The following is a 17,444-nucleotide window of genomic DNA, read 5'->3' as shown; positions in this document are numbered from 1 at the left end:
ATAGTAAACACACTGTACAATATACAGCATAGTAAACATACTGTACAATATACAGCATAGTAAACATACTGTACAATATACAGCATAGTAAACATACTGTACAATATACAGCATAGTAAACGTACTGTACAATATACAGCATAGTAAACACACTGTACAATATACAGCATAGTAAACGTACTGTACAATATACAGCATAGTAAACACACTGTACAATATACAGCATAGTAAACATACTGTACAATATACAGCATAGTAAACACACTGTACAATATACAGCATAGTAAACATACTGTACAATATACAGCATAGTAAACACACTGTACAATATACAGCATAGTAAACACACTGTACAATATACAGCATAGTAAACGTACTGTACAATATACAGCATAGTAAACGTACTGTACAATATACAGCATAGTAAACATACTGTACAATATACAGCATAGTAAACACACTGTACAATATACAGCATAGTAAACGTACTGTACAATATACAGCATAGTAAACATACTGTACAATATACAGCATAGTAAACACACTGTACAATATACAGCATAGTAAACGTACTGTACAATATACAGCATAGTAAACATACTGTACAATATACAGCATAGTAAACATACTGTACAATATACAGCATAGTAAACACACTGTACAATATACAGCATAGTAAACGTACTGTACAATATACAGCATAGTAAACATACTGTACAATATACAGCATAGTAAACGTACTGTACAATATACAGCATAGTAAACACACTGTACAATATACAGCATAGTAAACACACTGTACAATATACAGCATAGTAAACACACTGTACAATATACAGCATAGTAAACACACTGTACAATATACAGCATAGTAAACATACTGTACAATATACAGCATAGTAAACATACTGTACAATATACAGCATAGTAAACACACTGTACAATATACAGCATAGTAAACATACTGTACAATATACAGCATAGTAAACATACTGTACAATATACAGCATAGTAAACGTACTGTACAATATACAGCATAGTAAACATACTGTACAATATACAGCATAGTAAACATACTGTACAATATACAGCATAGTAAACATACTGTACAATATACAGCATAGTAAACGTACTGTACAATATACAGCATAGTAAACATACTGTACAATATACAGCATAGTAAACACACTGTACAATATACAGCATAGTAAACACACTGTACAATATACAGCATAGTAAACATACTGTACAATATACAGCATAGTAAACATACTGTACAATATACAGCATAGTAAACGTACTGTACAATATACAGCATAGTAAACATACTGTACAATATACAGCATAGTAAACATACTGTACAATATACAGCATAGTAAACGTACTGTACAATATACAGCATAGTAAACGTACTGTACAATATACAGCATAGTAAACATACTGTACAATATACAGCACAGTAAACATACTGTACAATATACAGCATAGTAAACATACTGTACAATATACAGCATAGTAAACATACGTACAATATACAATATACAGTACAATAGTAAACGCACTGTACAATATACAGCATAGTAAACACACTGTACAATATACAGCATAGTAAACACACTGTACAATATACAGCATAGTAAACATACTGTACAATATACAGCATAGTAAACATACTGTACAATATACAGCATAGTAAACATACTGTACAATATACAGCATAGTAAACATACTGTACAATATACAGCATAGTAAACATACTGTACAATATACAGCATAGTAAACATACTGTACAATATACAGCATAGTAAACATACTGTACAATATACAGCACAGTAAACATACTGTACAATATACAGCATAGTAAACGTACTGTACAATATACAGCATAGTAAACGCACTGTACAATATACAGCATAGTAAACACACTGTACAATATACAGCATAGTAAACACACTGTACAATATACAGCATAGTAAACACACTGTACAATATACAGCATAGTAAACATACTGTACAATATACAGCATAGTAAACACACTGTACAATATACAGCATAGTAAACATACTGTACAATATACAGCATAGTAAACATACTGTACAATATACAGCATAGTAAACACACTGTACAATATACAGCACAGTAAACACACTGTACAATATACAGCATAGTAAACACACTGTACAATATACAGCACAGTAAACACACTGTACAATATACAGCATAGTAAACACACTGTACAATATACAGCATAGTAAACATACTGTACAATATACAGCATAGTAAACATACTGTACAATATACAGCATAGTAAACATACTGTACAATATACAGCATAGTAAACATACTGTACAATATACAGCATAGTAAACACACTGTACAATATACAGCATAGTAAACACACTGTACAATATACAGCATAGTAAACATACTGTACAATATACAGAGAAGAATGTGTGTGTGTGAAGGCAATAGAGAGGGAGAAGCATGTCTGAGCCGTGTGTGTGTGTGTGTGTGTGTGTGTGTGTGTGTGTATATGTAGAAGAACAGCTGCAGGCTGCCAGTGATCTTGTCTGACTGACTCTGCTCTGTTCAATGGTTCATATGGTCAACTGAAGCTTGTCAAGTCCCCCACAGTCTCCCACAGTCTCCCAGGGCCAGACATGCTTTAGCCAAACCAGTCTGTTGGGTATATAGCTGTTTTATGTAGTGTTTGGGTGGATGCTTTAAGTTTTACTGGAATGCCCCCAGAAAGACGGACTGGGCCCGGCCCAGTTGGAGTTGGCTTAGTCTCGGAACACACAACTTAGTCACAAGTCTCCCTCATACAAGGGGCAGTGTGTACATGTGTGAGAGAGACAGTCAGAGAGAAAGAGAGAGACAGAGGTAATTACCTGGAAGTACCACTGACCACAGAGTGGTCAATCCAGCTAAATCCAGATCCAACAACGCCCTGACCACGGCCATCCACTTAACACATAAATAAATAATACTCTGTGTGTGTATATTGGTGTACCTTTCTCTTGCGTTGGGCTCCTTTGGCTCCAGGCACTGCCTCACACACCACTGAGATAGCCTCTCTGAAACAACAACACGTGTGAGAATCTCTCTGTAACACACTTGTGCGGATTTCACACTGTGCAGCAGATTAGATGAAATCTGGCAACATGTAACACAGACTTGATCATCCTGACAACCACACTCATCCTCACCATGGATACAAACATCACTATAGAAACCAGAAGGAAACCACCAGGATTCCAGAACATGCTAATTTAGAGCTTGTGAGGGCAGTAGGCACACACACAATACTGTTAAACCTATACAGTCCTTTCAGATTGGCCAACGCGGAATGGGTAGCGGCTAGGGACCAAAATAGAACAGGGGGAAAAAAGAGAACTGGGGGATATGAACTGGAGATAAATAATGCATTTTTATGTGAAAAGGTGGTAGCTAGTAAGAGTACATTTTGTGAATTGCAATGTTTTGAACCAGAGTCCTATACAACACTTAGCTCTAACTACATGGCTCTGTTTTGAACCAGAGCCCTATACAACACTTAGCTCTAACTACATGGCTCTGTTTTGAACCAGAGCCCTATACAACACTTAGCTCTAACTACATGGCTCTGTTTTGAACCAGAGCACTATATAACACTTAGCTCTAACTACATGGCTCTGTTTTGAACCAGAGTCCTATACAACACTTAGCTCTAACTACATGGCTCTGTTTTGAACCAGAGCACTATACAACACTTAGCTCTAACTACATGGCTCTGTTTTGAACCAGAGCCCTATACAACACTTAGCTCTAACTACATGGCTCTGTTTTGAACCAGAGCCCTATACAACACTTAGCTCTAACTACATGGCTCTGTTTTGAACCAGAGCCCTATACAACACTTAGCTCTAACTATATAGCTCTGTTTTGAACCAGAGCCCTATACAACACTTAGCTCTAACTACATAGCTCTGTTTTGAACCAGAGTCCTATATAACACTTAGCTCTAACTACATGGCTCTGCTTTGTACTACCTAACCACAGTACATCTGCGTGCAGTAACTTGATCATTAGCCTTAAACAACAGCTTAAACGGTTAGTTCACCCAAATGACAAAATAACACATTGGTTTCCTTACCCTGTAAGCAGTCTAAGGACAAGGTATGACAGCAATCCATGCCTTGGTTTAGTTTTCGTGGCACTGTTTCCAAATGCTAACGTTTTAGCAATTGTTGCACAAATCCCATTCAAGTCATGGTACTGATATTAGCATTTTCCGCGCATCATGTTCAAATCATCTATAAGTGACTTTGTTGAGCTTCACAATACATTTGAGATACTTCCGGGGGATTTTGATTGTCATAATGTTTCCATAGACCGCTTACAGGGTAACGAAACCAATATGGCATTTTGTAATTGGGTGAACTATCCCTTGAACAATTGGAGGTTCTCACCTGGTGACCTGAGTTCTGGTGTTGAAGTCCAGCGCCCTCATAGACTGTAGCACCTCCACACAGCCCATATACTACACAGGAAATAAAGAGGAGACGCATATGAACAGGGATGCCACTTCCAACAGCACTCCTCTCCACACAGCCCATAGACTACACAGGAAACAGGAAAGGAACTCATATGAACTTGGATTCCATTTCCTCCAGAACACCCATATTGACCGGAGGGGCAGATAGAAACAGAGACAGACGGAAAGATGGACAGACAAGAGAATATATCATTTTGAGAGAGCAACAGAAAAATTGACAGATATGGAAAGTTAAAGAAATATGCAAGTACTAGCCTATAGGCATACATCCTACAAACTGAAAAACAGAGAACAACCAACTCTTACCCGTACTGAGTAGGCGACCCCAGTGGTGCTGACCACATGATCTGAGTGTAGCCATCCTCTGGTGGGCTTGTTGACGAAGGAGCCGTGGCGTGTCCACTCATCTCCCCCCAGCTGCCCCCCCTCCACCCGCGCCCTCCTGGACGCCCCACCCAGCCGGTTCATATCCTGCAGAGGGGGACGATGGGGGGGAGAGGGGGCTGTTAAACAGGGAGGGGGGTGAGGAGTGGGAGAGCTGGAACTGTTACCCCCTGAAGACCCCATAGGGGCTTGAGCCCGCTGAGGCCTGCTGGAGACCTTGAGACCTGGGAGTAGAGTAGCAGAGACACCCAGGCGAAGGGCTCCCATCCTGGGGAAGAAGGAACAGAGCGTGGTGGGGCTGTTCTCAGCCCGGCGGGGGGAGGAAGGGGGGAGGATGGGGGTGAGAGAGGAGGAGGAGAGGGAGGAGGGTAGCCCAGGAGGGGTGAGGGGGATTGCGGGGGTGGAAGGGGGGAGGGACAAAGGGTTGGAGTTGGTATCGTCATTCGAACTGAGAGATTCACTCCGGAAGTGAGTGTACTTAGTTTTAGGGACCAGCTCCATCATGGATCTGAGATGTTCGATGTTATTTCAGTGTTTCTCTAACAAGTCCACACACTCTGGTGTGATTCAGTCTAAACAACAACGGTGGTTCATTCTCTCTTTCTCTGTATTATCAGTCTCTCGCTCAAAAACTTGCTCGTCTTTCTTTCCCTCTCAGTGACCGTTGTCCATCCGTCCGCCCCGTTTTATATCCTCCCGTCATTGTCAGGCAGTGCAGCAGACACTGCGCAAGAAACACCATCTACAAGACAGAGGAGAGCAGCAAGAGGAGCGATTGAAGATCAGAGGGGATCACTCTCTAAGAGTCTAACCCAGCACACTGATGGAGTGATACTCAGTTGTTTGGTGTCTACACTATCAGTCTTACAATATGTTATCACTTTCAATCCACAGAAATGAATGCCACTTTCCAATAGACAGAATCAAAAAGGATTTTCTGAAAAATGCTGTTTGAGCACATCAGCATGTCAACTAATGTAGCATGGCACTTAAGTCCAGTTGTTCATCTTTGAGCACCATGGAGATTCCACATACAACCTCAGAATGTGATTGTCTATTGACACAGACACTCAGGTGGTATGAGTTACTGCATCAAGGGGCCTACCCTCATGTGTCTGTGTGTGTTAGCATGTGTTGGAGTAGAAACCTGCTCTTCTGCCTGTAAATGGCACAGTGTGTGGTGTGTGTGTGTGCGCGCGTTTCAGCGTGTCTGTCGGGGCAGTAGCTCACTAGCCTCTCTTGCCTGACACGGGCCCATAAAAACCCTATCAGCTGCCAACGAGTAGATCAGAAGGGACACACACATATAGGGCCGACACACACACACACTGCCAAGACACAGCAGTGAAGGGTCGATACAACAGAGTACAATTATCTGCAGAGCTTAATATAGCAAAGTTCTGTTAAGACCTGCAGATCTATGGCCAAACACCAATTCTGGCAGGGAAAATCTCTCTATCCCTCCTGCTTTTTATTCCTCTCTCTCTTTATCCCTCTTTCTCTCCTGTGAGCAGCTTTGTTTCAGGTTCCAAGGCTGCTGGAGAATACTCCTAAGTAATTTAACTTTTCCTCCTCTGTACTCTTTCACTCTCTCTTTTCCTCACCCCCTCTCTCTCTTTTCCTCACCCCCTCTCTCTCTTTTCCTCACTCCCTCCCTCTTTTCCTCACTCCCTCCCTCTTTTCCTCACTCCCTCTCTCTTTTCCTCACTCCCTCCCTCTTTTCCTCACTCCCTCCCTCTTTTCCTCACTCCCTCTCTCTTTTCCTCACTCCCTCTCTCTTTTCCTCACTCCCTCTCTCTTTTCCTCACTCCCTCTCTCTTTTCCTCACTCCCTCTCTCTCTTCCTCCAGATGGTCTCTTGTCCTCTCTGGATGGCCTTGGCCTTCTCCCTCTCTTTCTCCCCCTCTTCCTCTCTCTTCCTCCAGATCACCTCCTGTACAGTCTCTCTCCCTCTCTCTGCGCTTCTCTCTCCCCTCAGCTTGTCCTCTCCTATCCTCTCCTGGAATCCCTCTCTCCTCCTCCACACTGTTTTCTGTGCCTCCCTCAGTAGCCGCTGCACTTCCGCCTTCTCTCGCTCCACCACTTCCTGCCTTCTCTTCCAAATTATCTCTCGCTCCCCCTCCCCCCCCTCCTCGTCTCCTTTCCCGTTCTCCAGACTGTCCTCTTAAACAGTCCCTCTACTTCAAAGATGGTCTGTCTCTCTCCACACTCACTCTGTAACTACAGCCAGAGTCTATACAATGCACATAACCTAGTAACAGACACCACTAGATAAGAAAAAGACTGATAGATAAGAAAACACCAGATGCTGGGCTTGTCCCTGACTGAAGTTTCTGATATGGCTAAAACCGTAGGTAGAGCTGTTCTAGAACATTGCTGCCCTGGTTAGAGTGGATACGTTCTGGAGCACCATAGCATCAGAAGTGCTAGAGTTGGAGAAGTTGCCTCTTTCTGGTTACAGAAACAGTGACACACACAGTGGTGATGTAACAAGAGAGAATGTAGGTCATTGGCTGATGACACCACCGGTGCGATTGTTTTGATGATAATGAGACCTGAATGGTACTGGAGGCTTGTTAGAGAACTCCCTCACCCAGTCATTACACTTAATTAAACCTCCCTCCCTCCCCTCTCGCTCTCTCTCTCCTTATGGATACCACAGAAATAGTCTTGTTTAAACAAGCCACGCCAATAGTCAGTTACCTGAGAGAAGCATGTGTATTTCTTGACACAGCACAGTACGATACAGTACTAACCTAACTAGAAACACTGAGCTAACTACAGTCCGAACAATCTGTATAGTCCATCCAAAGAGAAAACTAAATTTGTCTTACATGAACAGTCTCCAGCCGCAAGACACAGCTCACAGGACTGAATAGTGGAGGTTGAACCTGGAATATAACTCCAGGGGCTTGTCAGCTCACAGGACTGAATAGTGGAGGTTGAACCTGGAATATAACTCCAGGGGCTTGTCAGCTCACATATCAGTGTTGTTTCCAGCACTTTACACATGTTCTAACCATTACTCTGCCAGGTTTGACCCACTGAGATAAAACTTTGTAACAGATTGACAATTTGGCACCAAGAGTTACACGATGATACCAGAGAAAGTTGACTTTCAACAACAAGCGCTAACGGCTAAAGCCCTGTATGTTTGGAAGCAGAGGGCTACCAGCTAGCCGTTTGATTTTGGCTGCCTAGCAACAGACAGAGGGATGCTCGCTCGATCACACCAGTCTAGCACCAGAGGGTCTGTCTACAGAGCCTGACACAGCACTCGCTAGCTAACGTCTCCTCCCAGACAGAGAGCACCAGAACACATCAGGACACAGACTGGGATTAGCTATGAAGTGCTATGTAGGGGGTATGAAGAGCTATTTAAGGTCTTACGACAGCCTACGGCAGGCTCTTAGCACAGCCTAACTGTCTTCGCATAACTACAAAAGTCTTCCATTATAGTCTATGCTCTAAATGTCTATTTGTCCTAGTGCTGTAGCACTACCAGTGGAATGCTAAATGCAGGCTAGATGGTCAGATCGCGACGGTCAATTAGTGGCTGTAGCCAACGCGTCCCGTGTGGCTCACCTGGTGGAGCATTAGGCTTTCAACGCCAGGGTTGTGGGTTCGATTCCTACAGGGGACCAGTACGAACAAGTATGCACTTACAACTCTAAGTCGCTCTGGAAAAGAGTGTCTGCTAAATGACTAAAATATAAATGTCAACACAGATGAACGTATAGAGTTGCGTTCAATTGTGAAACGCTAGCAACAGACAGAACCAGTCGCTAACAGTGACGAGATGTCACAAACATAGCCAACGGGTCAGTCAGCAAACATAGGTTAACACTAGTAAATGCTAGTACAGCAGGTTTAACCCTCGCCCTGCCAGATGTTAGTGCACAGAATAAAACACAGTGTAGGTCAGACGAGTGCAGAGTACAGCGCCCTCTACCTGAACAGATGTCCTGATTCTCCTACACACAGATAGAAAACACACACAACAAGTAGAGAAAGTCACCACTACACTAACACATAAACAACACACAGTTGATGATACCAGTTAAGACTACACAGTTCCACAGCTGTACAAAGTGAATGATATGTCCACATACAGTATCAGTAGAATCATCTGATTGTAATCCAGATGAGTCATTTCTGACATCGGCTTGGTATACCACCTGTCCCGGTCAGGACACTAGTTTAATATGGCAAAGATGGCACAGCACAAGCTAAAGAGAGAGAACGAGAGATACACCTCATGGCAAACCGGTAAGAACACTGCATCAAATTAATTCTAGACAGAGCCTACATTTACAAAAATAGGTTAGAGGTTCTAGTCTGGAAAGGTTTCTCCTGGTTAACACCACCCCACCAGTTGTCTGGACTGTTTCTCCTGGTTATCACCAGTAGTCTGGACTGTTTCTCCTGGTTATCACCAGTAGTCTGGACTGTTTCTCCTGGTTATCACCACCCCACCAGTAGTCTGGACTGTTTCTCCTGGTTATCACCACCCCACCAGTTGTCTGGACTGTTTCTCCTGGTTATCACCACCCCACCAGTTGTCTGGACTGTTTCTCCTGGTTATCACCACCCCACCAGTTGTCTGGACTGGTTCTCCTGGTTAACACCACCCCACCAGTTGTCTGGACTGTTTCTCCTGGTTATCACCAGTAGTCTGGACTGTTTCTCCTGGTTATCACCACCCCACCAGTTGTCTGGACTGGTTCTCCTGGTTATCACCAGTTGTCTGGACTGTTTCTCCTGGTTATCACCACCCCACCAGTTGTCTGGACTGGTTCTCCTGGTTATCACCACCCCACCAGTTGTCTGGACTGTTTCTCCTGGTTATCACCAGTAGTCTGGACTGTTTCTCCTGGTTGTCACCACCCCACCAGTAGTCTGGACTGTTTCTCCTGGTTATCACCAGTAGTCTGGACTGTTTCTCCTGGTTCTCCTGGTTATCACCACCCCACCAGTAGTCTGGACTGTTTCTCCTGGTTGTCATCACCACCCCACCAGTAGTCTGGACTGTTTCTCCTGGTTATCACCACCCCACCAGTAGTCTGGACTGTTTCTCCTGGTTATCACCACCCCACCAGTAGTCTGGACTGTTTCTCCTGGTTATCACCACCCCACCAGTAGTCTGGACTGTTTCTCCTGGTTATCACCACCCCACCAGTAGTCTGGACTGTTTCTCCTGGTTATCACCACCCCACCAGTAGTCTGGACTGTTTCTCCTGGTTGTCACCACCCCACCAGTAGTCTGGACTGTTTCTCCTGGTTGTCACCACCCCACCAGTAGTCTGGACTGTTTCTCCTGGTTATCACCACCCCACCAGTAGTCTGGACTGTTTCTCCTGGTTCTCCTGGTTATCACCACCCCACCAGTAGTCTGGACTGTTTCTCCTGGTTGTCACCACCCCACCAGTAGTCTGGACTGTTTCTCCTGGTTATCACCACCCCACCAGTAGTCTGGACTGTTTCTCCTGGTTGTCACCACCCCACCAGTAGTCTGGACTGTTTCTCCTGGTTATCACCACCCCACCAGTAGTCTGGACTGTTTCTCCTGGTTATCACCACCCCACCAGTAGTCTGGACTGTTTCTCCTGGTTATCACCACCCCACCAGTAGTCTGGACTGTTTCTCCTGGTTATCACCACCCCACCAGTAGTCTGGACTGTTTCTCCTGGTTGTCACCACCCCACCAGTAGTCTGGACTGTTTCTCCTGGTTGTCACCACCCCACCAGTAGTCTGGACTGTTTCTCCTGGTTGTCACCAACCCACCAATAGTCTGGACTGTTTCTCCTGGTTCTGGACTGTTTCTCCTGGTTATCACCCCCCACCAGTAGTCTGGACTGTTTCTCCTGGTTATCACCACCCCACCAGTAGTCTGGACTGTTTCTCCTGGTTATCACCACCCCACCAGTAGTCTGGACTGTTTCTCCTGGTTATCACCACCCCACCAGTAGTCTGGACTGTTTCTCCTGGTTATCACCAACCCTCCTGGTTCTCCTGGTTATCACCACCCCCACCATAGTCTGGACTGTTTCTCCTGGTTATCACCACCCCACCAGTAGTCTGGACTGTTTCTCCTGGTTATCACCACCCCACCAGTAGTCTGGACTGTTTCTCCTGGTTATCACCCCCCACCAGTAGTCTGGACTGTTTCTCCTGGTTGTCACCAACCCACCAATAGTCTGGACTGTTTCTCCTGGTTATCACCAACCCTGGACTGTTTCTCCTGGTTACACAGTAGTCTGGACTGTTTCTCCTGGTTATCACCAGTAGTCTGGACTGTTTCTCCTGGTTATCACCACCCCACCAGTAGTCTGGACTGTTTCTCCTGGTTATCACCACCCCACCAGTAGTCTGGACTGTTTCTCCTGGTTATCACCACCCCACCAGTCTGTTTCTCCTGGTTATCACCACCCCACCAGTAGTCTGGACTGTTTCTCCTGGTTATCACCACCCCACCAGTAGTCTGGACTGTTTCTCCTGGTTATCACCACCCCACCAGTAGTCTGGACTGTTTCTCCTGGTTATCACCACCCCACCAGTAGTCTGGACTGTTTCTCCTGGTTATCACCACCCCACCAGTAGTCTGGACTGTTTCTCCTGGTTATCACCACCCCACCAGTTTCTCCTGGTTATCACCACCCCACCAGTAGTCTGGACTGTTTCTCCTGGTCACCACCCCACCAGTAGTCTGGTTACTGTTTCTCCTGGTTGTCACCAACCCACCAATAGTCTGGACTGTTTCTCCTGGTTATCACCACCCCACCAGTAGTCTGGACTGTTTCTCCTGGTTCTCCTGGTTATCACCACCCCACCAGTAGTCTGGACTGTTTCTCCTGGTTCTCCTGGTTATCACCACCCCACCAGTAGTCTGGACTGTTTCTCCTGGTTCTCCTGGTTATCACCACCCCACCAGTAGTCTGGACTGTTTCTCCTGGTTATCACCACCCCACCAGTTGTCTGGACTGTTTCTCCTGGTTATCACCACCCCACCAGTTGTCTGGACTGTTTCTCCTGGTTATCACCACCCTAGACAGACCCGTATAGAAAGAACAGCACCAGTGTTTGAAAAAAGAGAAAAAGACTCAAAAGAACTTTACATCTCAGTCTGTCTCCGACTGCAGTGGATGCAAGTTGCCGTGGCAACATACATTAAAAGAGAAGCCTGCTCAGGATCTATATTGAGAAATCCTGACAGCGGCAGAAACATCTTAGACAACGAGATAACAGACTGCTTCCACAAATCAGAGCCCAGGAGCAGCTAAGCAGAGCTGAGACTGACCCATTACGGTCTTTAACATCTAACTATAGAAACCACAGCCGGTCGGCCAGCCAGAGACTCCTGGAGGGATCAATACCACTCTGGAAATGATCAAAGTTTGGCCCACGTCGCACCGGCCATAAAACCAAATCAATGTTGACATCCCAACCTGGCTGATTCCAGACTCTGGCTAGGACACATGGATTAACACATATTTTGCTTCAGAGGATGAAATACTTTCATATATGATAGTCAATATTAATATCAATAAACTTTACTATCACAATAGCTAACACTTTAGAAAAAAATTGCATAACAACAACCTGAATGTTTTCCTGTACAGTCCTAACTGTTAGGTAAGTAACGACAAAGGTGGTGATTGTATAATAATCTGCAGAGCAGGTTTTTTTCCACCTATAATTGTTTTGAGTTGTGAATAAATTCTTGAGAACTCTTCCTTTGCTTCAAGAGTGAATGAAAAATGTAAAACAATTGTTCCTTATTTTGGGTTAGACAGAGTAGAGGTGATTATCCGTAGCATGGTATTAACAGAGCTCCATATTCATATCAGAACCATATTCATGTTTAAACACCCGCTCTCCTCTCTTCCACTCGTTTAAATCACTAAGTCATTGCCAGATCTCATATCCTCTCCATCTATCCTCTCCTCAGCTTGTCCTCCTCCTCTCTTCTCCGTCTCAGCGGAATGTGAAACAGCAGAATGGCAGGGCTGAACAACGGCACTCCTTCATTGTCTTCCTCTCCTCTTGCTTCGCTCTCTCATTCCCCTTTGCTTTCCTTCCAGCTCTGTCTGAGGGAGAGACGAGCCCGCTGTCTATCCTCTCCTTCTCCCTCTCTGTCTATCTGGGTGATGCCGCCTCTCTCTCTCCCTCTCTCACGCGCTGCTGCTTTTTTCCTGTCTCATCCGCTCACCCCTCCTTCCCTTTCCCTCTCTCGTTCCATTTCCCTCCCTCCCTCCCATCCTTCCCCTTCCCTCTCTCGTTCCATTTCCCTCCCTCCCCCTCCTACCCTTTCCCTCTCTCCTCCCATTTCCCTCCCCCTCCTTCCCTTTCCCCCTCTCGTTCCATTTCCTTCCCTCCCTCCCCTTCTCGTTCCATTTCCCTCCCTCCCCTTCTCGTTCCATTTCCTCCCTCCCTCCCATCCTTCCCCTTCCCTCTCTCGTTCCATTTCCCTCCCTCCCCCCTCCTACCCTTTCCCTCTCTCCTCCCATTTCCCTCCCCCCTCCTTCCCTTTCCCCCTCTCGTTCCATTTCCCTCCCTCCCCGTTCCATTTCCCTCCCTCCCCTCTCTCGTTCCATTTCCTTCCCTCCCTCCCCCCTCTCGTTCCATTTCCTTCCCTCCCTCCCCTTCTCGTTCCATTTCCCTCCCTCCCCTCTCTCGTTCCATTTCCCCCCTCTCTCGTTCCATTTCCCTCCCTCCCCTCTATCCTTCCATTTCCCCCCTCCTTCCATTTCCCTCCCCCTCCTCCCCTCTCTCGTTCCATTTCCCTCCCTCCCTCCCTCCCCTCTCTCGTTCCATTTCCCTCCCTCCCCCCTCCCCCATTTCCCTCCCTCCTTCCATTTCCCTCCCTCCCTCCTCCCCTCTCCATTTCCCTCCCTCTCCCATTCCCCTCCCTCTCCTCCATTCCCCTCCCTCCCCTCCCTCCTCCCCTCTCTCGTTCCATTCCCCTCCCTCTCCCTCTCTCGTTCCATTCCCCTCCCCTCCCTCTCGTTCCATTCCCCTCCCTCCCTTCCCCTCCCTCCCTCTCGTTCCATTCCCCTCCCTCTCCCTCCATTCCCCTCCCTCTCGTTCCTTTCCCCTCCCTCTCGTTCCATTCCCCTCCCTCCCCTTTCCCTCTCGTTCCATTCCATTCCCCTCCCTCCCTTTCCCTCTCATTCCATTCCCCTCCCTCCCTTTCCCTCTCATTCCATTCCCCTCCCTCCCTTTCCCTCTCATTCCATTCCCCTCCCTCCCTTTCCCTCTCTCTTTTTACCCCTCTTCCACTTTGCATTCTAAACCATTTAACAGTACATGCACGTGTGCGCACTGAGCGTTGCTCTCTCCCTTTCTCACACACAGACACACACAGACACACACACACACACACGCGCAAGGACAAAGGAATGGATGGAGGAGGGGAAGGCGAGAGGGATGGAGATAGTAGAGCCCACATGGGCTGTTTCCCCTCTAAAGGCTCCTCCCCTTATTCCTGTTTGGTAACCTGAGAACCAGAGGGAGAGATGGATTGAATTGAGATGGAGGGAAAGAGAAAAAGGAGGGAAACAGACAGAGGAAGAGAGGGAGAGAAAGAGAGGGAGGGGAGAGTCTCTCTCTCTTTCAACAGACCAGACAGACCACACAGACCAGACATGCAGGCTGATTTGAGGGCATTGTGAATAACCTTGATGTATATGGCCAAATATGAACACTTAACCTGGCAATGCCAAGCAGCTACTGTACCACGAGTTCACCGCTGGTAAAGAACAGGTTATTATCTCACAAACAGGACAGTAAACAACAGAAACAATACACTTGATGTGGCAGTCAAGATACATATTCTTCAAGTCTTAAAAAGAAAAGAGAAAACCAAAGTGATCAGTACATCAAGTAAGAACTTCCAGTGATGAGAACCGAGATTCAGACAGAAACACAGAAGAATATCTAGAACTGCAGAACCGCTAGAGAGACAGAATCAGGGAGAGAACCACAGAACCCACGTCAACACCTCAGCGTTACAAAGCGTTGCCCACAGAGAGAGTGATTGTGAAACGCACACCCACAGTGTGATGACACCGTTCACCATACAGATCACAGCGGTATACAGAGTGATTGTTGAACGCACACCCACAGTGTGATGACACCGTTCACCATACAGATCACAGCGGTATACAGAGTGATTGTTGAACACACACCCACAGTGTGATGACACCGTTCACCATACAGATCACAGCGGTATACAGAGTGATTGTTGAACGCACACCCACAGTGTGATGACACCGTTCACCATACAGATCACAGCGGTATACAGAGTGATTGTTGAACACACACCCACAGTGTGATGACACCGTTCACCATACAGATCACAGCGGTATACAGAGTGATTGTTGAACACACAGTGTGATGACACCGTTCACCATACAGATCACAGCGGTATACAGAGTGATTGTTGAACACACAGTGTGATGACACCGTTCACCATACAGATCACAGCGGTATACAGAGTGATTGTTGAACACACAGTGTGATGACACCGTTCACCATACAGATCACAGCGGTATACAGAGTGATTGTTGAAAGCACACCCACAGTGTGATGACACCGTTCACCATACAGATCACAGCGGTATACAGAGTGATTGTTGAAAGCACACCCACAGTGTGATGACACCGTTCACCATACAGATCACAGCGGTATACAGAGTGATTGTTGAACACACAGTGTGATGACACCGTTCACCATACAGATCACAGCGGTATACAGAGTGATTGTTGAACACACAGTGTGATGACACCGTTCACCATACAGATCACAGCGGTATACAGAGTGATTGTTGTGCTTGTTGAATGCACACCCAGCAACCCCACACCAGGCCCTGCACCAGCGTAACACACACACACACACACCTCTAAATGGCTTAGACAGACAAATAAACAATGTCCTTTACAGCAGGGAGATACTGACAGTGGGAGGCGCAACCAGCAACCCATATGCCTGTGTGTGTGTCTCTCAAGTTCTTACCACGTATTCCATGGGACAACACTGACTGCTTGTGAGTGTCTGTAACCCTAAAAACACCAAAGCGCACATCAGCACACGGTAAGCACACTCTTAGCCAATCACTGAGCGTTGTACATGTAGCGAATCGTAGTTCTCCTAAATGATCCCCTCACAAACACTTGGCTTGGAGCATGCATTGCTCCCAGGATCAGCTGTGGAGAGAGTCATGTGACCTCCTTGCTCAGGTGAGCGCAAAGGTACACACACACACACACACACACACACACACACACACGTTAGGCAAGCTGGTTTTGTATCATACCAAAGACAGTGTGTGTGTGTATATTGAGCATGTTCAGACACACATTGTGGAATGAAAGGAATTACTTTCAGAGACTAGTCAAATAAATCCAGACAACAGCTTTCCTTCCCAAATATGTGTAGACACACGCACAACATATAACCTGTCAGATGTTGTGAATGTGACAGAACAGGTCCAGAAATAGTCAGGTTATAGAGGGTATATCAATGTGATTCGTGGGTGATGTGGACATTAGATTAGCCAGGCTTTCAGCATTCAGCAGGCCCAACCAGCCGACCAGACCAGTTAACAGTTCTACATGAGAGAAACAGATAGGGGGAAACGACCTGAAACTCGCCCTTCCTCTATCCTCGTTTTATTCTCTCTATCCACTCTCCTTCCTTCACTTACTCTTGTCTGTTTCCCTTTTGTCTGCTCTGTCTTGCATTGATTTTCTCTTTTCCTCTCAGGTTCTCCAAGTCTGTCCCTTCCTCTATCCTTCAATACCAAATACTGTAAAACTTCAAATAATATCCCAGGTGTTTATTTGCTTTAATCACTGATAGAGACAGGCTTTTATTTCAGCCAGGCGTCTACTTCCTTAACACACACAGCTCTTGCTCAATAAAATGTTGAAAAGACTACCACACTGTTTGTGACCAGTATAAACATTGTAATAACAAATCCATCACAGATCAGACATGCAAAGACTAGGCTGCCCATCATACACCCCCAATTTCACGTTTCAGCACCATTGTCTCACTCGTTGCACCTCTTGTATCCACCGTAGTTGAGTCGACCATGTCAAACCACACTGCAGTCTCATCCATGACTCTCCTTTATCTTTACTGTACTCACTGAAGTTCACTCGTAAACAATTACATTTAGACACAGCATTTATTTGAAACAGGTGTTTATTTGCTGGAATTTGTGCCGCTGCCTGGCTATTAAAAAAGGACAGGCAGTCTGAAGGTAACGTTTTTTTTATTGCCTACTAACATACTTAGCTACTCTCAGATACTCAAAACACACACACATTCCCATTCTGCCTGCCTCCTGTCCTGACCAAACTGGTTTCCACTCCTATCAACTAAAAACAAGAAGAAGTGGCTCCAGTGGGCACTCGATCACCAACACTGGACAATTGAGGAGTGGAAACATCCCCTGGAACATGACAGCCAGTTCAGTTTATTGTTGTGGCCGGGTCAGTCCACAGACCTCAACCCAAT

At 45.7% G+C, this 17,444-nt stretch overlaps 1 protein-coding gene across 6 annotated transcripts in view; it reads right to left on the bottom strand.

Annotated features, from left to right (window-relative positions):
* The window catches only part of LOC118374980 (SHC-transforming protein 1-like), a 45,244-nt gene that overhangs the window by 15,250 nt on the left and 12,550 nt on the right, over window positions 1–17,444 (bottom strand). For 3 of the 6 annotated variants that reach the window (XM_052509659.1, XM_052509662.1, XM_052509661.1), the window contains 3 exons: window positions 4,845–5,009; window positions 4,453–4,523; window positions 3,015–3,078 (listed from right to left, as the gene is read on the bottom strand). In XM_052509659.1, coding sequence (XP_052365619.1) covers window positions 3,015–3,078; window positions 4,453–4,523; window positions 4,845–5,009 — 300 coding nt within the window. Of the gene's footprint in view, window positions 1–3,014; window positions 3,079–4,452; window positions 4,524–4,844; window positions 5,665–15,935; window positions 15,983–17,444 lie in introns of all 6 variants that reach the window. The other 3 variants (XM_052509660.1, XM_052509658.1, XM_052509657.1) reach the window with 2 other exon arrangements.

The sequence above is a fragment of the Oncorhynchus keta genome, unplaced genomic scaffold, assembly GCF_023373465.1.
Source record: "Oncorhynchus keta strain PuntledgeMale-10-30-2019 unplaced genomic scaffold, Oket_V2 Un_contig_4917_pilon_pilon, whole genome shotgun sequence".
Lineage (NCBI taxonomy): Eukaryota > Metazoa > Chordata > Actinopteri > Salmoniformes > Salmonidae > Oncorhynchus > Oncorhynchus keta.
The sequence above is the reverse complement of the archived record's forward strand: the minus strand, read 5'-3'. Positions and strand labels throughout refer to the sequence as shown.